General features: G+C 38.0%; 1 protein-coding gene across 1 annotated transcript in view; it reads right to left on the bottom strand.

Annotated features, from left to right (window-relative positions):
- LOC138991825 (putative uncharacterized protein ENSP00000383407) overlaps nt 1–19,773 on the bottom strand; it is a 50,040-nt gene extending 30,267 nt beyond the window's left edge. Inside the window, exons 1-2 of the mRNA XM_070388381.1 lie at nt 19,750–19,773; nt 13,717–13,848 (exon numbers count right to left, since the gene is read on the bottom strand). Of these exons, the coding sequence (XP_070244482.1) occupies nt 13,717–13,848; nt 19,750–19,773 (156 nt within the window). The remainder of the gene's footprint in view (nt 1–13,716; nt 13,849–19,749) is intronic.
- Nucleotides 19,774–22,254: the final 2,481 nt, after the last annotated feature.

The following is a 22,254-nucleotide window of genomic DNA, read 5'->3' as shown; positions in this document are numbered from 1 at the left end:
ATATACAAAAATAAACTCAAAATGGATTAAAGATCTCAACGTAAGACCAGAAACTATAAAACTCCTAGAGGAGAACATAGGCAAAACACTCTCTGACATACATCACAGCAGGATCCTCTATGATCCACCTCCCAGAATATTGGAAATAAAAGTAAAAATAAACAAATGGGACCTAATTAAACTTAAAAGCTTCTGCACATCAAAGGAAACTATTAGCAAGGTGAAAAGACAGCCTTCAGAATGGGGAGAAAATAATAGCAAATGAAGCAACCGACAAACAACTAATCTCAAAAATATACAAGCAACTCCTACAGCTCAACTCCAGAAAAATAAATGACCCAATCAAAAAATGGGCCAAAGATCTAAATAGACATTTCTCCAAAGAAGACATACAGATGGCTAACAAACACATGAAAAGATGCTCAACATCACTCATTTTCAGAGAAATGCAAATCAAAACCACTATGAGGTACCATTTCACACCAGTCAGAATGGCTGCGATCCAAAAGTCTACAAATAATAAATGCTGGAGAGGGTGTGGAGAAAAGGGAACCCTCTTACACTGTTGGTGGGAATGCAACCTAGCACAGCCACTATGGAGAACAGTGTGGAGATTCCTTAAAAAACTGGAAATAGAACTGCCTTATGATCCAGCAATCCCACTGCTGGGCATACACACTGAGGAAACCAGAAGGGAAAGAGACACGTGTACCCCAATGTTCATCGCAGCACTGTTTATAATAGCCAGGACATGGAAGCAACCTAGATGTCCATCAGCAGATGAATGGATAGGAAAGCTGTGGTACATATACACAATGGAGTATTACTCAGCCATTAAAAAGAATACATTTGAATCAGTTCTAATGAGGTGGATGAAACTGGAGCCTATTATTCAGAGTGAAGTAAGCCAGAAGGAAAAACACCAATACAGTATACTAACGCATATATATGGAATTTAGAAAGATGGTAACAATAACCCGGTGTACGAGACAGCAAAAGAGACACTGATGTATAGAACAGTCTTATGGACTCTGTGGGAGAGGGAGAGGGTGGGAAGATTTGGGAGAATGGCATTGAAACATGTGAAATGTCATGTATGAAACGAGATGCCAGTCCAGGTTCAATGCACGATGCTGGATGCTTGGGGCTGGTGCACTGGGACGACCCAGAGGGATGGTGTGGGGAGGGAGGAGGGAGGAGGGTTCAGGATGGGGAACACATGTATACTAATTAAATAATTTTCTATTAAAGAAAAAAAAAAAAAAAAAAAATAAAAAAAAAAAAAAAGACTGCCAGGAGAAATGTCAATAACCTCAGATATGCAGATGACACCACCCTTATGGCAGAAAGTGAAGAAGAATTAAAGAGCCTCTTGATGAAAGTGAAAGAGGAGAGTGAAAAAGTTGGCTTACAGCTCAACATTCAGAAAACTAAGATCATGGCATCCAGTCCAATCACTTCTTGGCAAATAGATTTGGAAACAGTGGAAACAGTGGCTCACTTTATTTTGGGGGCCCCAAAATCACTGCAGATGGTGATTGCAGCCATGAAATTAAAAGATACTTGCTCCTTGGAAGGAAAGTTATGACCAACCTAGATAGCATATTAAAAAGCAAAGACATTACTTTTTCAACTAAGGTCCATCTAGTAAAGGCTATGGTTTTTTCAGTAGTCATGTATGGATGTGAGAGTTGAACTGTGAAGAAAGCTGAGCACAGAAGAATTGATGCTTTTGAATGGTGGTGTTGGAGAAGACTCTTGAGAGTCCCTTGGACTGCAAGGAGATCCAACCAATCCATCCTAAAGGAGATGTCCTGGGTGTTCATCTGAAGGACTGATGTTGAAGCTGAAACTCCAATACTCTGGCAACTCTGATGTGAAGAGCTGACTCATTTGAGAAGACCCTGATGCTGGGAAAGATTGAAGGCAGGAGGAGAAGGGGACAACAGATGATGAGATGGCTGGATGGCATCACCAGCTCAATGTACATGGGTTTGGGTGGACTCCGGGAGTTGGTGATGGACAGCGAGACCTGGCGTGCTATGGTTCATGGGGTTGCAAAGAGTCGGACACAACTGAGTCTGAACTGAAGGCTTTAGAAAGGAGAAAGACAAGTAATGTTTAAATTTCATGTTGCCTGCCACTTATATCATTCTTATTTATTCCTCACAGCCCCAAATGGAACAAGAAGAAAACCTGTGAAAAGTGTGATAGGAAATAGATGGGTAAAGCTATCAAGCTCCATTCTTACAATGAACAAGCACTGGACTGGCACTCCAGAACCTGGCTTGATTTCCCAGTGGGTGTGTGTGCTTGGTTGCTCAGTCACTCTGATTCTTTGCGATCCCGTGGACTGCAGCCCTCCAAGTTCCTCTGTCCATTGGAATTCTCCAGGCAAGAATACTAGAGTGGGTTGCTGGCTGCCCTCCTCCAGGGCATCTTCCCAAACCCAAGTCTCCTGCATTGCAGGCAGATTCTTTACTGTCTGAGCCACCAGCAAAGCCCAAGAATACTGAAGTGGGTAGCCGATCCCTGCTCCAGAGGGCACCAACCCAGGAAGCGAACCGGGATCTCCTGCATTGCAGGCAGATTCTTTACTAACTCAGTTGCCTGGGAAGCCCTGATTTCCCAGGTCTGCTACTAAACTAGGTAAGGTCCAAGAACCTTCTCAGAACTTTAGTCTCTACACCTATAACATGAAGGTTGGTGAACAAGAACTTGAAAAACTCTTCCAGTAGAAACAATCCATGTTTCCTTTTCTACAATATTTCAATCCAAAGTCAATAGGGATGACAGAAGCTTTTAAGAGAAAATTAAAATGGGAATGGGCTTTTTTGCTTTACAGCCTTTTCTTTAAAACATGATTAAAGAGATAACATGGCTTTCATTCGATTCAATTAGTAATTGTATCCTGAGCTTAGGAAATAAAAAAAGAGAATAGGGAATAATTAACCTTAATCTATTGATTTCATTTTAGTTTAATATATGTCTCTATTTACAGGAGGAAACTATTTAAAACCACCAGAAATGGTTCACATACGAAATGGTGGCAGAAGAATAGTGATATGTGACTAGATATAATGAATAAAAAATAAAAATGAAAGAAAAGTGCAGTTTTTTTTTTTTTTTTTTTAATTTTTTAATTTTTTTTTTTTTTTAAATTTCAGGTATACACGTGCTCCCCATTTGAAGCTGATCTGTGTTTTTTATGTCAACTTGTTATGAGTCATTTCACAATCTAGAAATCAAGAAAAGGATTACATGCATTGTTTTGACACTGATTCCTCTTGTTCATAGTTTGATGAAGGCCTGGCTGATAGGATGTCTTTGTTAATCTCATTTTCTTCCTTTAGTGTCTATGTTATTAATAGCTATGTCAATGCTGATGCTAATATGGAGACAGAACAAAAAAATTCCCAATTTTAGTAGTTTGGAGGCAAGTAAGAAATGCAGTTGAATGGTTAGAATACCAACCTGGGAGTTACCTACTTTGACTTCATTACTCACCTATTCTAAGATGACATGTCACATTTTGGTGTGTTCATGTATCCATTTATAAGACACTCAGTTCTAAGTGCTTTTTAAGGCCTTTTGTGGAAGATGCTAAGACAGGGTGCAGCATTAATCTATTACTTACTTTCCCTTCACCATTTTTTAACCCTAGCTCTTCCTTTTCAAGCCCAGCTTAAATTTTACCTTCTCCACTGAACTTGTACCATTAAACCACAAACCACAATCATGTTCTTAGTGATAACGCTTACTATTGACCATCTATTTTGTGCCTGCCACTGCGCTAATAATGTTAACTGGGCTGTCACCTTTTATTTTCAAATGATGAGTGAAAGTAACAAGCAGTTTATTTTATAGGAGAAGAAACTGGGTTTAAAGGACTTGTCTGAGATTACATAGCTGGTAAATTTAAAAGCTGGGACTTTTATGTTTGACTCTCACATTTTGTGCTCCTATTGTATTATTTTTTTGAAATTCCTTCTGAGAATTATTGTAGAAGTTGGGCTGTATACTTATAATGCAGCATTTAATTACATGGTGTTTCATGTCATCTCTAGATATTTTTGATATATATATTTCCTGCTGTAGCCAACATCTGTCATTCACTAATCCTAAAATCAATGTGTAGAAGAAGGAGGAGGAGAGAGAAAGAGAAGGAGAAGCAAAGGAGGGAAAGAGATAAGGAAGGGAAGAAGTAGAGAAAGAGAGAAGAATCCTTTCGTTATTAGGGTAAGATGTGTGTCTTAAGTTCTATCCATCACATGGACCAACTGAAAACACTGATTCAAAACTGACTAACATGAGAGAAAAAACAAGGTGGGTATCCATTTTTATTATCTCAAATCTCAGCAGAGATAGTGTAGTTATGAAGCCTGCTGCTATAATAGTGGCATCTGGATTTCACCACTTATGATGGATGATGCTGGAAGCAGCGGCTCTCTTCCGGATGGCAAGTTTTGCAGTGTGCTTCTCAGTCATTTCTTCAAACTCAGCTAGAGGATCTATCTTCAACCTCCCAACAATTTGGAGAAATTTTAAGCCTGCAATCCATTTCTTTCTGTTTAAATGAGCTAACTTGGATTTTGGTTATCTGCAAAGACCTCTGACCGATAACTTATCAAGGTAATTTTAGACCTGCATTAGTTCGACTTCACTTTCACTTTTCACTTTCATGCATTGGAGAAGGAAATGGCAACCCACTCCAGTGTTCTTGCCTGGAGAATCCCAGGGGCGGGGGAGCCTGGTGGGCTGCTGTCTATGGGGTCGCACAGAGTCGGACATGACTGAAGCAACTTAGCAGCAGTTATCTATTACTATACAATATATTACTTCAAAATGTAAGGCCTTAAAACAATACAAATGTATCATTTCACAAGTTCTTTGTGTCAGGAATATGAGCACGGCTTATGGGGATCCTCTGTTTCAGGTTTGCATTCAAGCTATTGGCCCAAAAGTCTGAGGTCTCATCTGAAGGCTTAGCTGGGAAAAGAATCCTCCTCCAAGCTCTCTCAGCGATTGTTGACAGCATTGTTTTCTATAGATTGTTGAAGTGAAGGCCTCTGCCCTTGCTGATTGCAGGCTGAATGCTGCTCTGGGTTCCTGGCCACACGGGCCCCTTCTAGATGGGATCTGGCTTCACGGTAACATGCAAGCAAGAAAGCAATGGGGAGAGTCGGCTTGTAAGACAGACGTTATAGTCTTTTATAACTTAATCATTGATGTGACTTTCTATCACCTTTGCCAAATTCTGCTGGAATCAAGTCACACACAAAGAAAGGTGAGTATTACATAAAGACATAAATACCAGAAAGCAAACGAAGGTGAATTCTGTAGGTCAATTTGGCTAGGCCACAGAACCCGACACTTGGTCAAACACCAATGAAATTAACACTGAAATAGACTTTGAGTAAAGCAGATTACTTTATATTATGTGGCTGGACCTCATCTCAACAGTTGAAGGTCTTAAGAAGAAAAGACTGTAATCCCCAGTGAAGAGGGTTTTTGCCTCTAGACTACCTTTCAACTCCTTATTACATCAGCCCTTCCCTGGGTCTCAAGCCTGCTAGCTTGCCCTCCAAATTTCAGACCTGCCAGCCTCCCTACTGGTCAAGTCCTTAAAATAAATTTCTCTTTCTATATATCCACATCCTATTAGTTCTGTTTCTCTACAGAACCCTGATTTTTTCAGTAGGGTTTATTAAAGGCCATCTTAAAAGTCTGCCTTCAGTTTCAGAAGGAAAATATTAGTGTTTTATCTTAAAAAAAAACGTTCCTTCCAAAAAAATATTAAAACGTACCCATGGAACCAGCAGCAAGGGGACTTGGAGAACATCTAGTCTAATCCTATTATCTTATAGAGGTGGCAATGAAGAGTCAGATTATGTAATGATTATTCAGTGCTATTTAAAAACAAAGCCAAGGCAAGAACTCAGTTTTCTCTTTTAATGCCCTTACCATTGCCCCATAATGAAAGTTGCTCAGTCATGTCTGACTCTTGTGACCCCGTGGACTATACAGTCTATGGAATTCTCCAGGTCAGAATACTGGAGTGTGTAGCCTATCCCTTCTCCAGGAGATCTTCCTGACCCAGGAATCGAACTGGAGGTCTCCTGCATTGCAGGTGGATTCTTTACCAACTGAACTATCAGGGAAGCCCACTCTTGCCCCATAAATTCTGCCAAGTTGAAAGCTGAGAATTGCACTAGTGGCCTGAAGACTGATTATAGGGAAGTAAAACCTTCATGGGCAGATAAACTATTGGTCAGCTGGGTTGTTCTTCCCTTCAGTGGATCTCCGTGTAGTGGGTGATGGTGCCACCTCATCCTCTAACCCAGATTCCTTAATGATCAATGGCAGGCATGGCCAAGATGGCAGGCTGGGTCATGGATCCTGCCAGTGGCTATGGAACAGAGCAAAACCAACTGGCCAAGAGGGGATTAAACCCTTGACCTTGGCCTCATTAGTGCTGAGCTCTAACCAACTGTTAGACATGCATCGTATCATTTGTCTTTAAAACTCTGTTTGAATCTGCTATATTACACTCTCATTAATATCTGGTAGCTGGGAGCAATTTAATTGATTTCTCCAGTGCTTTTTATCAGTGCTGAATGTTGATGAGTAAGAACATAAAAATAAAGAAATAAATAAACTTGCATTTAAAAAATATTTAACTTAAAATGGACCAAAGAAACACCTGAAATATAAATTAAGATAATAAGAGTCACTGTGATAGATTTTCTTGTTTACTATTATTTACACATGGAGGGAAATCTCAGAATGAATGTCAAACATTGCACTCAAACCAGTTGTTCATGATTTGAGGCAATTTGTGGAGATTAAAATCTTGGGTTTTCTAATGCACATCAACAATAAATCCTGTTGCTTCTTCCTGTCCAGCCTGGTAAAAAATCAATGCTTTTAGGTAAGCAGTGTTGATTACAAATTTTTTGAGCAGTTATTTTAAAAAGACATCCAAGCTCAAGTGAGAGTTTGACTTAAAGTCATTTAATCAAGGATATTAAATTAAAGGATCACTCTGCCCTGGTGTGATGGGTTGTAGAAGGAAGCAAAGTGAACATTAACATACATTATGCCAGGTGCTTAACATGTGTTATAACATTTGATCCTCACTACAAACCAAGAGACAGACATCTTTATCCATATTCTATTGCTCAGAAAACTTAGGGTCAGAGAAGTTCAATAACATTTTCAAGGATACAGAGTTTTCAGCTGCCTGGGGAGCAGGAATGAAACTCAAGTTTATTAACTTCATTGTCCATCTCAAGTTCTCTCTGCCATGTCATATATATTAGATTAGATTCAGTGTATATAACAAGGTTGGATTCTTTATCTTTCTGTCTTCCCCACCTCTTCACTTCTCATCTCCCCAAAACATATTCTCCCACTCAGCCTCTCCTACTCTCTAGCCTACTCTCTTGCCTAGACATGCAAAACATACACACACACACACACACACACACACACGCATGCTTGGACAGAGAGGTTAAAGAACAAGATTAGTATTTGAGAAGCCAGAACTGCAGTCTTGACTGCATCCATTTCAGACACATCACTAATCTCAGCTTCCTCGCTGGTTAATACACTTATTCCCTATAGTCTTGTCTCTTAAAAGTATATAACTGTTTATCATCAAGTATTTTTATACTTTGTATTTCCCGAAGTAAAGTGGGGAGTTAATATTATTTGGTTACTTGGATACCTCAACATCACCAGCAATTTCAAGCCTCTAATTCTACACTGTCCAGGTCAGTAGCCATTCTGACTGTATGTGGCTACTGAGCAATTGGTATATGGCTAGTCTGACTGAGGAACTAAATTTTAATTTAATTTAAATTTTGAAATTGAAGCTGGCTCAAAAATACACGTTTTATTGTTTCATTAGGAGCAGGATTCACTTTAACCACTGAAGTTTTAGCATCAAAATTGAGATGTATAAGATACACATCTTATTTCAAAATCTATGTGAATATAAAGTATCACATTAACTTTTCATAATAATTACAAGTTGAAAGATTAAATCAATAATATTTTACATATACTTAAGTACAATATTATTAAATTAATTTCTACCTGTTTTTCTTTTTAAAAATGTTGCTTGCTAGATCAGCAAACTTTTTCCATGAATTGTCAGATGGAAATAGCTTAGGCTCTGTGGGCCACATACAGTTTCTATGGCATGGTCTTCTTTACTTTTGTTTTTATTTATTTTTTTAATCTTTGACAATTTTATTCACTAATATATGCCAACTGACTCTAACAGTGCCTCACACAAAATAAGTGCTAAAAAATTAATTAGAAGCAATTAGCTGATAAAATTCAATAGTGACAATTATCCCAACTCTTTGGAATTCTTACTAGATAGATATTTGAGATAATTTATTTATCAGTGTTTAAAAATTAAAGGAGTGGCCCTTCTCATCTGGCATCAGACAGTAGAATTGCTGCAGGGCTGAGGGTAAGGAGAAATAGTTGTAGCCCACTTATGGGCTCCTCTAGAAGCCCAGACAGTAAAGAATCTGCCTGCAATGCAGGAGACCCAGGTTTGATCCCTGGGTCGGGAAGATCACCTGGAGAAGGGAACAGCTACCCACTCTAGTATCCTTACCTGGAAAACCCCATGGACAGAGGAGCCTGGCGGGTTACAGTTCATGGGGTCACAAAGAGTTGGACACAACTGAGCGACTAACACTTTCCCTTTACAATGGGCATACTTAATTGTTTTACTGTAAAAACTGTTCCTAGCTCATGGGCAGTACACATACAGGCTACCCAGGGCAGCAGTTCTAGTCACAGCTCTATTGTAATACATCTGTCATTCTAACTTGAGCACTCAATGGAAAGCCAGGATGCTCTTCTCTGAAAATGAACTAGGCTGAATCCATACAGAGGATTGTTGTCCTCATTCTACAGAGGAGGACATTGAGGTCTAGGGAATTTTAACAGCTTTTACAAGTCAAATAGCTAGTAAGTGCAAAGTTAGAATGCCCACCTCCAAAGCTCATGTATGACACTGCATCATACTTTCTCCATAATTAAGACTTTCTTTAGCGTGACTAATAAATTTTCACTGATTCGTTCATTTAGCTTACCAATATTCATTGAATGAATATTTATTCATTCTACAAATAATAGAGATACATCCCCTGTTCCACATTTAAGCTCATTTTTGAGAAGGGCTTCCCTGGTGGCTCAGCCAGTAAAGAATCTGCCTACAATTTGGGAGACCCAGGTTCTATCCCCAGGTTAGGAAGACCCCCTGGAGAAGGGAATGGCCGCCCACTCCAGTATTCTTCCCTGGAGAATTCCAAGACAGAGGAGCCTGGTGGGTCCCAGTTCCTGAGATCACAAAGAGTCGAACACAACTGAGCGACTAACACATTAACACTTGAAAAGGCTTAAATATCTTACCGACTTAATTTATGAGATACAAAATGAAGTGGAAAACTGACAATTATTGGCTTTCTCCAATCAATATAGATGGCAAGCTTGATAATTCAGGCTTGATCTTGTTAACCCCAAACTGGCAGAGGTACAAACATTTTATGTTCTCACTTTTTTTCTAATTCAAGATCATTTATTAGCTTAAGACATAATAAAGTGGTGCTAAAATAGGTACAGAATCAAGCAGTAACAACCGACATTTTAATTAACGTAATAAAGTAATCAGTCTTTAGCTAGGCTAGTATGTTAGTCTATTTTCTTTCAGCATATTTGCTTAGCTGCATGATTATTCACTCTATCAAACTTTTTAGCTATTATTATTATTGTTAATCTTTTTTTGGTAGTAGCCCTCCAAAACTCTCTGGCTTTGCTATATATTATAAATGAACCACTTATTATTATCTTCATAAAATTTAGTAAAGTCTCATTTAAAATAAGTTCTTCTTTAGACTATTTAGCTCTCCATTACCAATCCCTCCTAGAAATTCAATTAAAATGTAAACTGGATATTTTTGACGTTCTTCATTTAAAATCCCAACATTACTTTTTTTCCCTTAAACATCTCTCTAATTATGCAGTTGGTCTACACCTGATCTTCTCTTTGGGGGCCCTGGAACATCTTACAACCCTTCTCACTTCTAATAAGTATGCATAAATAAAATAGGTTAAGAGAAACCTAGAGGCCTAGGATTCTTCTCTCCTTTTGTTTTTCTTTTCAATTCATGTGGCAAATGACATTATTTTTAGTATGAACTATAAATTTCCACTCTATGTATGCGGTTGGGTTGGGTGTAAAGTGTTTAAGTTTGAGAATACCTCTCCCCTACAGGAAAATTACAAACACATTTGGGCTGAGGACTCTCAGAGTTGAGGAATAATTCCATTAAGTTTAGACGTCTTTTCATAGTATTTTCAGAACATTAATCCATAAAGAAGCATCTATTTTCAATACTATTATAACTGGTCCAAATATTTTCCCCCTTGAATTAGGAAAAAAGAAAGGGAGAGTAGTAGGAGAAAAAAGGCTCCATTCTTCAGAAACTTAGATGGAAAGTCAGGAAAGTTCTAAAATCACTAAATTTCATGATTAAAAGACTAATTTTGTTTTATCCAAGCTATGGAATCATTTTCATCAGGAATAAAATAGGTGTCCATAATAATCTGACACAATTGGTGTAATTCAACAATTGAATACTGGAATCAATAATTGAACCAGTTGCTTTTCAGTGTGACTGTGTGTATATATACACATAAGCATGTGTTAGTTGCTCAGTTGTGTTCAACTTTTTGTGACTCCATGGATTGCAGCCCACCAGGCTCCTCTGTCCATGGAATTCTCTAGGCAAGAATACTGGAGTGGGTTGCCATTTTCTTCTCCATATATACATTCATATACTGGCTTCCCAGGTGGCGCTAGTGGTAAAGAACCTGCCTGCCAATCCAAGAAACATAAGAGACACTGGTTCAATCTCTGGGTCTGAAAGATCCCTTGGAGGAGGGCATGACAACCCACTCCAGTGTTCTTGCCTGGAGAATCCCATGGACAGAGGAGCCTGGTGGGCTACAGTCCGTAGGGTTGCCAAGAGTTGGACACAATGGAAGTGATTTATCACAAGTGGATATTTATATACATATAAACATTTATGTTGATATATATGCATATATTTTAAAGTTAAATTGTGATACATATATATTTATTGTATACACATATATAAAATGTATACATTTACCTGAGTAATTATATATATATGGAAATACATATAAATATATATATATATATATATGGCTCAGCTAGTAAAGAATCTGCCTGCAATGTGGGAGACCTGGGTTCAATCCCTGGGTTGGGAAGATCCCCTGGAGAAGGGAAAGGCTGCCCATTCCAGTATTGTGGCCTAGAGAATTCCATGGACTGTATAGTGCATGGGGTCACAAAGAGCCGGACACAACTGAGTGACTTTCACTTTCACTTCCACTTTCACATATATATATGGAAAGAGAGCTGTAACAATTTAAATCATGTTTTATTTTCATCTACTTTTGCAGTGTAAATGAAGTTCGATAACAATCCTAGTAAACTAGTTGGCCATGAACTTGTTTATTTTTCTTGCATACTTATTAAATTCATACATTTAAGGAAATATCTTGAATCTTTTAATCCTATTCACCTTTTCTTTTTAATTATAGAGAAAAAAATGCTTACATTTTGCAGTGTCAATTGACATTCCCCATGTAAACGGTCTCTCTCTCTCACATTGAGATGTAAAAATACTGCTGCTTCCTCTTAAACATATCTTCAGTTCAGTTCAGTTCAGTTCAGTCGTGTCTGACTCTTTGCAGCCTCATGAACTGCAGCATGCCAGGCCTCCCTGTCCATCACAAACTCCCAGAGTTCACTCAAACTCACGTCCATCGAGTCGGTGATGCCATCCAGCCATCTCATCCTCTGTCGTCCCCTTCTCCTCCTGCCCCAATCCCTTCCAGCATCAGAGTCTTTTCCAATGAGTCAACTCTTTGCATGAGGTGGCCAGAGTACTGGTTTCAGCTTTAGCATTAGTCCTTCCAAAGAACACCCAGGACTGATCTCCTTTAGGATGGACTGGTTGGATCTCCTTGCAGTCCAAGGGACTCTCAAGAGTCTTCTCCAACACCACAGTTCAAAAGCATCAATTCTTTGGCACTTAGCTTTCTTCACAGTCCAACTCTCACATCCATACATCACTACTGGAAAAACCATAGCCTTGCATATCTGTCAACATCAATATTTTAAGGATATTGAAAAGGATACAGAGTGGAGTTTCCACTGCACTGAATTTTTTAAATTATATTTACTTACTGAGACTTATTATTGAACTTGTTTATTGGAGGAAATGGCAAACCACTTCAGTATTCTGGCCTGGAAAATCCCATGGACAGAAGAGCCTGGTGGGCTACAGTCCATGGGGCCACAAACGCGTCAGACAGGACTGAGCAACTAGGCACACACGCATAATAGTATATTAGCCTTTAGTTGATCTAGGTTTCTGGGAAACAGAAACATTAGGTAAGCTGGGAAAATAAGTTTCCAATGTCCCCAACGAATAAAATAGGTAGCTGTGCAGGTTGGTATAACATTGGAAGGTATTTTAATCTAATCTTTTCTCATCCTCTCTTTAACTGGGAAAGTTATTTAGCCTTTCTCAACATTTCTAAACTTCTATAATGTTACTGTGAGGACCAGCATAAATAATTTCATATAAAACATCATCCAGTATAGTCCCTGACAAAAAGAAAGCACTGAGTAAATAATAGTTGATATTATTTTTTGTTGCTGTTATTGAGGAAATACGTGATTACAAAGGTAAGAGGTGACTTCTACATCTGTAAGTATAGAAAATTTCGTTATTTGCTGCAGACATAGGACTTTTTATATCGTCCTAAGTCAAAGTAGAAATGAAATAAGTTTATTAGAACGGGATTAATTTAATTACAGCACAATTGACTAAGAAAACTGCCTGCACTGTAAAACAGGAACAGGGCTAATTTTGCAGAGCATGGAGAACTCTCTGCCTCTGGTAATTATAAATATAATTCACAAAACTATTTGCCTTTGCATCCTAATAATACTCAACATTTTGTAAGTTGGTGGTGTGTGTCCATAAATTTAAGCAGCAGCTTAGTAAAGAAGTAGCACAGATTTTAAAGCAGTGAATGGTATGCTGAAGTTGGTGCTAGAAAGAATGAATAATTAAATATTCAGGAATTGTAAACCTGTTATTAAACCATTGGCAGCTTGAAGTCAACCATAGTAGGACCATTCAAACCATGGGAATTGGCAAATGCTACAAATCTCAGGTTCTCCCCACTCATCCCGAAGACCTGGTTTACCAGTAAACTTCTGATGTGGACATATATAAATGTGTATTTAATTGCCAGCTTTAACACTAAATGGTTTATAGACTTTAACAGGTTATGTTGTATTTCTCTCCTGCAATTTCATCATCTGGAAAGCAATACAATTACTTCTTTGTCATAAGTTTGCTTTTGATTAAATAATTTTAGCTACATGATCATTTAATACATACTTTGTAAGTGGTAGCTCATACTAATAAGCCAAAATCACGTAAGACAAAACCATGAAAAGTAGAAATTAAAAGTAAATGAAGAAGTTTCAGAAAACAGGGTCTTTTGCCATATGTACATGCTTCTTTAAGGAAGTGATTCTACATACACAATAGAAAGGAGGTGATTCACTCAAGTTTCACTCACCGTGAAGAGAGTGCTGTGTGATCTTCCACTCTCCTCAGAGCGTGAGAAAAAAGAATCAGCTCTACCCGAGCTCCTCTCTTGGTGAGCTTGTTGCTCTGGGACTGGCTCATATAAGCTGTCCATAGAGCCTTCCTGCAGTAGAGAGATTTCTGAGTTAATTAAGGCATAAGGAAATGATAATTTTCATTTGGAAAGTTGTCTAACCATCTACCCACCTTTATACAGTACCCTATCTAAATGATCCTTTGCACTGGGATTATACTTTATGGTATGTCAGTGTTCAACAATGAGCAAGACAGCAAAGAGAGGCATTCTCAGCACTCACTAGAGAGCCAGGAATTAAAATAAAACTCTAAGTGTTGGTGAAAATGAAAGGGTTAGTTGCTCAGTTGTGCCCGACTCTTTGCAACCCCACAGATGTCTGCTAGGCTTCTCTATTCATGGAAATCTCCAAGCAAGAATATTGGAGTGGGTAGCCATTTCCTTCTCCAGGGGAATCTTCCTGACCCAGGGATCAAACACAGGTCTCCTGCATTGCAGGCAGATTCTTTACTGTCTGAGCCATGAAGGAAGCCCCAAATGAGGCAGTTTCTCAAGAAGCATGATGAGAACATAAAGTTCTAGGTAAGAAAAGACCTCTTTGGACACCAATAAACTTCACTGGCTGTCAGGTCAGAGTTTTTAGTTATATGCATCCCTCTGATGGGAATACCAATTAGTACTATGTCCTTGTATAAGAAACACAATCTGTACTTCAGCTTTCTCAATTGTAAAGTTGCAGTTTCATTCACCTTAAAAGAAGAACTCGGAATAAAATTAAATACAGTGTATGCTTTGAAATAGCAAAAATATCTCACAGGTACAATAAAGGCATTAACATTTATGTTTAAAGTATTTATATTAATAAGTTATATTATTCACTTGTTTTTATCTTTTTGGAATAATGAATTTTAAAATGTATGACTCTACATGTAACACTATTGTGAACTCTATGTATTTGGGAAGCAAACTTACTGACTAATTAACTTGTTATGATTTTTTTCCTTTTAAGATTAAATTGTATTGTGTGGCATCAGCTGGAGACAGTCTTAAGGGAGAGAGGTATACACTCAATATACTGAAAATTTCCAGTGATAGTAACTGGTGATGCTGATAATGATGTCATCAATATAAATGTCTGCTGGATTACAAAAAAAGCTTTCTTGCTTGAAACAATGAGTGAGAAATCATAGTATTGTACAACAAATGTTCTCATCTTTAAAAATACCTCTTGTTAAGATTCAAACAAAATAAAGATTGAATTGTATTCACATTGTCTACCTTTAGAAATTTCAACCAATAAGCTCTGTGCTACAATTCCATAATTCAAGCAACTTGAGCTCCAAATGAATTATTGGGAAAATTTAAAAGACCTAGGTTAAGTCCTAAGACATGTATGCTCTAAATGCCTAAACATGTAGGAAAGTTGAAAGCCTAACAGAATCACAAAGTGGTGACTGGAGGTTAAGCTTTGAACCTGTTAAGTGTCTGCCCACAAACAGGCAGCACTGCCGGATCTTGGATCTTGTGGTATAATGTGTGATGGTGGTCCTCCACATGAAGCAAGCACCCTGATGAAATCCAGGGGCTGTAGCAGCACCCACAGGAGGCTGAAAAATGAAAGGAGGAGGCGGAAAAAATCTCCTTCCCAAAGCTGCGAGGCTGTTGCTTCTAGGAAGCCATAGGCCAGAAAAGTAAAATTCAATGCAGCCAGCAAACTGGGATCAGAGACAAGCTGCCAACTGATTCAGTGACTGGATCAGTAATAAACCAAGAATCACCCTGGGATGAGATACCTGGACCAGCAATGCAAACCTTGTTTCTAAACTGGGGCCTCAGAAAGACTGGAGATTTTTGCCTCACAGCTAGATGGAGAAAGGTAAAGAGGCCAGGAAGGAGAGAAAAGAGAGAGAGGAGGATGGAGGTGAGAGGCAGAGGAGAAGGAAAGACAGACCGAGACACTCGGAGACACTCAGAGAGAGAGATGAGTTATGCTCCAGCACCGGCCAGAACACATGTAGGGATCAAAAGCTGAGAAAAAGTCAACTGAACTGACAGTCTGAGAATAAAGCCATTTCCATTTCCATTCCATTGCATGAATGTAAAATCATAAAACAGGTGAAAAATAATTTAAAGAGAACATTTATCATCTTCACATGAGCTAAATAAAAAAGGAATATTACAATTAAAATAATTAACCCATGATGAAACCAAAACAGGCAGAAACAAAAAATAAAACAAGAAGTCTTGACAATAATATAACCACAGACATTTGTATTAAGTAATCAAAAATTGGGATGAACTCTAGACCTCTCAAAAGAATTAAAAAATGCTGACGAGTTCACCCAAAGTACATAAAAGAGTAAACAGAAAACCCATGAATCATGCGGGTAAATATGTGGAGGACATATTGAGGCATTACAACATCAGATTATCAGGAATTCTAGCAAAATAAAGTGAGAGATTTTTCTTGCCAATCAAGAAAACAAGGGTCCAGTTTTACTTATAGTTTTAAGAACTCCTAAATGCAATGTTAGCAAAATTAAATTTAATAATGTATTTAAAAATTCACCATGGTCAATTACAGGAATACAAGGATATTTCAACAGTTAAACATAGTGTAACATGCTTAAAAATTTTTTATCACTTCAATAAATATTTTAAGGCTTTAAACAATGTATTATTCATCCTTGATAAAATCTCAGCAAATTGGGAAAAGACAGGACTTCCTCAATCTCATTAGGGTTATTTATCAAAAACCTCAGGAAGACTCAATTAGAAGTAATTACATGAACGTTAGAAGCAAGACTAGGATGCCTGCCATATACTATTTTTATTTGTCAATGTTATAGGAGAGAGAGAGAGAGAAGCTGAGAATGATATAATTGCTACAGAAGAGGAAAATTTACAGATTATCTACATAAAAAGTACTAGAAAAAAACATAGATTGTTAGAAGCAGGAAGACCAAGGTTCAATTCCTGGGTCGGAAAGATCCTCTGGAGAAGGAAATGGCAACCCATTCCAGTATTTTTGCCTGGAGAATCCATGGACAGAGGAGCTTGGCAGACTATAGTCCATTGGATTGCAAGAGTCAGACATGACTTAGCAACTAAACCACCACCACTTCCTTGCAATATCAATATTTGAAAATCAATGACACATCTACAAATCAGCAAAAACAAATTAGGAAAAAAATCACAATAGCAACCAAAATTCTTTAGACTACTAGCAATTAACTTAGCAAAAGTGTACAAGAATTTTTTAGAGAAAATTATAAAACATCTTTAAAGGCCATGAAAGATTAGAATAAGAGGAGAGTTATACACGTTTGTGGATGAGAGAACTCAACCTCAGAATGAAGTCAATTTCCTCTAAAGGTGTAAAATTTAAATTTATTTTAATCAAAATCCCATAAAAATCTTTCACATAACTTGATAAGATGATTCAGTATATTTATAGAAGCAAAGAGATTTAAAAAGTCCACATTATGAAGATGAACAAGAAGAGGACATTCTTAGGAGTAAGATATCTGCTGGGCATTAGAATTACCTTAATAGGTATGTAGAACAGTCAAAAAGAAAAGGATGGAGATATACCAATGGGATAAAATATATAAACCAAATAAAGATAGGGGCAGCATTGCAAATCACTGAAGAAATGGTGCACGGGAAATTGATTTGTAACCTTACTGGGTTACAAAGTCAAGCTAAGCTCAATATCTCTATGATGAGCTCAACAAAAAAATCATCCTGCTTCTAATGAGCAGGTTTTCTAAAAGCCTTATCACCATGTAAAACTCTAAAAAAATTTCTGGATTCAGAGTGGCCCACATAAAAGGATAATCCTGCCTCCCTTTTGAAAAATAGACCCCATTTGGAGTTTATAGATCCAAAATAATAGCAATCACCTTTAATGGATTATTTATAGTATCCTTGGTTAAAAATGGGTAGTTCATTAAGTTTGGCTTTATATTTCTCTTAAAAACCCCATTTACTAAAAGATTTACAATTTCCCCCTACACTTAAGAGAATGTTTAACTCATTCATTGACTTTCCTAATGCTAATCTTTATGCGATGCTTATTATTTAGCATCACCTATTTCTTAAAGATTTAAAGGTCAATATGTTTATTTACACTTCCATTTTTAAATTCTACAATCTCTCCACTAAGTCAGTAGTTTTTAATCTCTTCTTTAAAATGCTGTGCCCCATGTGTTCACATTCCTATAGGCACAGATAAAATGTGTTTTGAATTACGCACCAATTCCTGGCAAAAACTGTGACCCCACCCCTTTTTCACAGCTCATAACAGCATGGTAGGGTGTCACAACACCCTGATTGGGAGCCCATATGCTAAATAACTTTATTTATTTATTCCCCAAGAAGGAATAAAAATATCTAAAATAGTTGTAATTTTTTTTTTTTAACCAAGTACCTTGTGGACATTTTCTTATTATAGAAATTACTTTTAACCTTATATAAACTTCGGAATGCTTACCCACAATAAGTCAGTGTTAATGATGGTTAAACCTAAGCTAATACGTTTCTGAACAAGGCTGGTTTAAAGAGATGGAAAAGAGTTGGCAGTTAAACTGAGTACATGAGGCATGTCTTTGAAGCAATCCTTTTTGAGGGCATGCCACTTTCCCTATATTACAGAGAAAGACAATCACACTCATTATATGGTTATGTCTTTACTAGCAGGATTACAAAGCATATGCCATGCTATGCTGAGCTCTGCTATGTTATAGAAACATTAGCATACTGCTTATAGCACCACTCAGCCTGATTTCAGAACAGGGTCGGCTCTGCCGCTACACTGCCTATTTCCATGGGAAGTATATTCCTGTAAACCACATATAGCTCTTTTAGAGCAACTAGAAGCAAATGCATAATACCACTTAAATCACCTGAAATGGGATTTCTCCAGTCAGATTTATATGGCACAAAGCAAAGTTGAGCACTGGCGGTTATTTTGTAAATTAGGAGTATATAGGCAAGCTGAACTCGATGATTCAGCCTGCCACAACTCACAATTGCATTTTATTTTTCAAGATGCTCTAAGATTAAATCCCATATCTTGGCTTAAAATGCCTCCTGTTTAGGTATTACAACTATGTCAGCACCATCTCTAGCACTTATGTTAATCTTATTTGCAATTTGGAAAGAAAACAAACATCAAAGTAAACCATTTTATTTCCTCAAATGACAGGGATCTCCCATTGACATCTTGAAAAACCAATGAATAGGCATAATACCGTGCTGTAAACACAGATAGAAATGAATAAAATTATTTTTGAAATCCATTTTTAGCATTGGCAGATGGTCACAACTGCAGGTTGGAGTTATAAAATATTTCCAGATCTATGACTACCTGCTAACTTCCACTGATCCACTTCAGGCTAAAAGGAAAAAAAAGCCATAATGTAAAAAAGAATTTGAGAGCTGCCTACTCCCTTGAATGAGCGCATCTGCAGGACTGGATTAATCTATTGTATCTTGCATTTACAGGGCTGTATAACTCAGAAAGCTGCCTCCATGGTGGGTTTAACCAAACCAACATTGAACTGAATCCATTACTCAAACAATAAAGGAGGAATTTTGATTACTCAGAATGTCCCAAAGCAAAACCAGTAAGCCCAATGCAGCATATTTTGCAAAATAAAAACTCTTGTGCTCAATAATGAAAAGAAGAAAATAGTTCCTCAAAAAGACTATCTACATCTCACACTTAGAAATTCAATATCAAACTGTTAAGTAATTAATCATTGTTATAGATAAATATATGCTGCTTTTGTAAATTACTTGCCTCGGCACACAGTTGGCTAAAGTTCTTTAATGAAAATGTTTCCTTATTTTTCTGACATAGACTTTCTTATGAAATCCTACAATGTATCCTAAAATATCACCACTTAGGGGGTTTAGGGTAGACCCTAGTTCCAGACAATAAAATAAAAATGAGGATATAAATGGTACATGTATTAAAAATCTTACCAGCGAAAAGCAGAAAAGATTCATTTTGGTCAGTTTCCGCTCCTTGTCTCAGTGCCCTCCCTTGGCTTCACAGCTGTTTGGACAGTGCTCCTGGGAGATTACTCCAGAGTAAAATCCTTGCCGTAATCCCAGGGATTCACAGACCATTATCAAATGAAACAGGTCTTTGTTGAACAAACAATTTTCTAAATTAATGAGGAGCCCTGACTAATAAAAAGAGAGAATGAGACTAACCATGATCTTTGTAAACAGATTTCAATGGTGACAATAATATTCCTAAAATCTGGGAGAAAAATGCAGTGGGAACAACCATAGGCCTATTTGAGTTAAAAATATGAAGCACACCCTGGAAAAAATGGCATTCTCCAACATGAAAGCAGCCCCTTCCCTTGAAAGAACTGGTTCAAAGCTCAGTACCAGGTGCACCCCATCACCCATGTCTTCTTCCTCTTCCACTGATTAAAATAATGTTGGATCCCTTACTCTTTTTATGATGGTAAATTATGCATCATTTAAAGTTTCCCATTTTAACCATTTTTAAGTGTACAGTTTTGTGGCATTGGGTATACTCGTGTTATTGGGCAAACATCACAGCCATCCATCTCCAGAACATTTCCGTCTTATAAAACTGAAATTCTGTACCCATTAAACACTAACTCTCCTCCATTCCTCCCTCCCCCCAGCCCCTGGTAACCACCATTCTACTTTTTGTTTCTGTGAATTTCACTATTCTAGGTACCTCATTTCGGAGAGGGCAATGGCACCCCACTCCAGTACTCTTGCCTGGAAAATCCCATGGATGGAGGAGCCTGATGGGCTGCAGTCCATGGGGTCACTAAAAGTCGGACACGACTGAACGACTTCACTTTCACTTTTCACTTTCATGCATTGGAGAAGGAAATGGCAACCCACTCCAGTGTTCTTGCCTTGAGAATCTCAGGGACAGGGGAGCCTGGTGGGCTGCCGTCTATGGCGTTGCACAGAATCGGACACGACTGAAGCGACTTAGCAGCAGCAGCAGGTACCTCATTTAAGTGAAATCATGCACTACTTACCTTTTGTAATTAGCTTCTTTCACCTAGCATAATGCATGTATCAGAATTTTATTTTAGTGTAATTGAGAGTCCCTTGGACTGCAAGGAGATCCAACCGGTCCATCCTAAAGGATATCAGTCCTGGGTGTTCATTGAAAGGACTGATGCTGAAGCTGAAACCCCAATACTTTGGCCACCTCATGCAAAGAGTTGACTCATTGCAAAAGGCCCTGATGCTGAGAAGGATTGGGAGCAGGAGGAGAAGGGAATGATAGAGGATGAGATGGCTGGATGGCATCACCGACTCGATGGACATGAGTTTGAGTGAACTCCGGGAGTTGATGATGGACAGGGACGCCTGGCGTGCTGTGATTCATGGGATTGCAAAGAGTCGGACACGACTGAGTGACTGAACTGAACTAAACTGAGTGTTCATTGGATGAATGTACCACATTTTTCCAACAGAAATGGAGATGATTAATTCATTTATTTATTCATTCATTCGTTTTTATCGGAGTATAGTTGATTTACAAGGGCTTCCTTGGTAGCTCAGTTGGTAAAGAATCTGCCTGCAGTGCAGGAGACCCGGGTTCAATCCCTGGGGTGGGAAGATCCCTTGGAGAAGGAAATGGCAAACCACTCAAGTATTCTTGCCTGGAAAATCCCATGGAAAGAGGAGCCTGGTACGCTACAGTTCATGGGTTGCAAAGAGTTGGGCACAACTGAGCAACTAACATTGCCGTCTTAGTTTCAGGTATGCAGAAGAGGAATCAGTTATACATATGCATATATCCACTTTTTTAGATTCTTTTCCCATATAGGCCACTACGGAGTATTAAGTAGAGTTCCCTGTGGTATATGGTACGTCTTTGTTAGTTATCTATTTTATGTATGTGTGTAAATGTCAATCCCATCTCCCAATTTATCCCTCCTTCCCCCCAAGATGTATGTATCACAATTTGTTTATTCATTTATGTTGATGGACACTTTGGTTACTTTTACTTTGTATCTATTGCAAACAATGCTGCTTTGAATATGAGCATACACGAATCTGTATGCATCCCTGATGTCAATTCTTTTGACTGTTTACCCAAAAGTAGAAATCTTGCAAAGTTAAATTTAGATCTTGCAAATGTGCTTTTATTTCAGCTGGCCTTGGACTTATTTTTCCTTTAAATTATATGTATTTCTGGTTCCCCACTAGAAATGGCATCTACAGTTGTCCCTTGTCCTTTAATTAGAAATACCTGGAGAGTTGCATGGTAAACTTCTACTTTGGAGTGTTATTATCTAAGAATACTTTGAGTTCCATGTAATAGACTGCAGGATAGACTGCTTACTCATGACTAAGAGCTGTTCTTCTCATATAAGTGTTGGTCTGTTGATTCACAATTGTTGGCACTAATGCAGAGCATTGCCTTTGACTGTGTGGATCACAATAAACTGGGCAAAATTCTTCAAGAGATGGAAA

Source organism: Bos mutus, chromosome 1, assembly GCF_027580195.1.
Source record: "Bos mutus isolate GX-2022 chromosome 1, NWIPB_WYAK_1.1, whole genome shotgun sequence".
Taxonomy (NCBI): domain Eukaryota; kingdom Metazoa; phylum Chordata; class Mammalia; order Artiodactyla; family Bovidae; genus Bos; species Bos mutus.
This window is presented reverse-complemented; position numbering and strand designations above follow the sequence as displayed.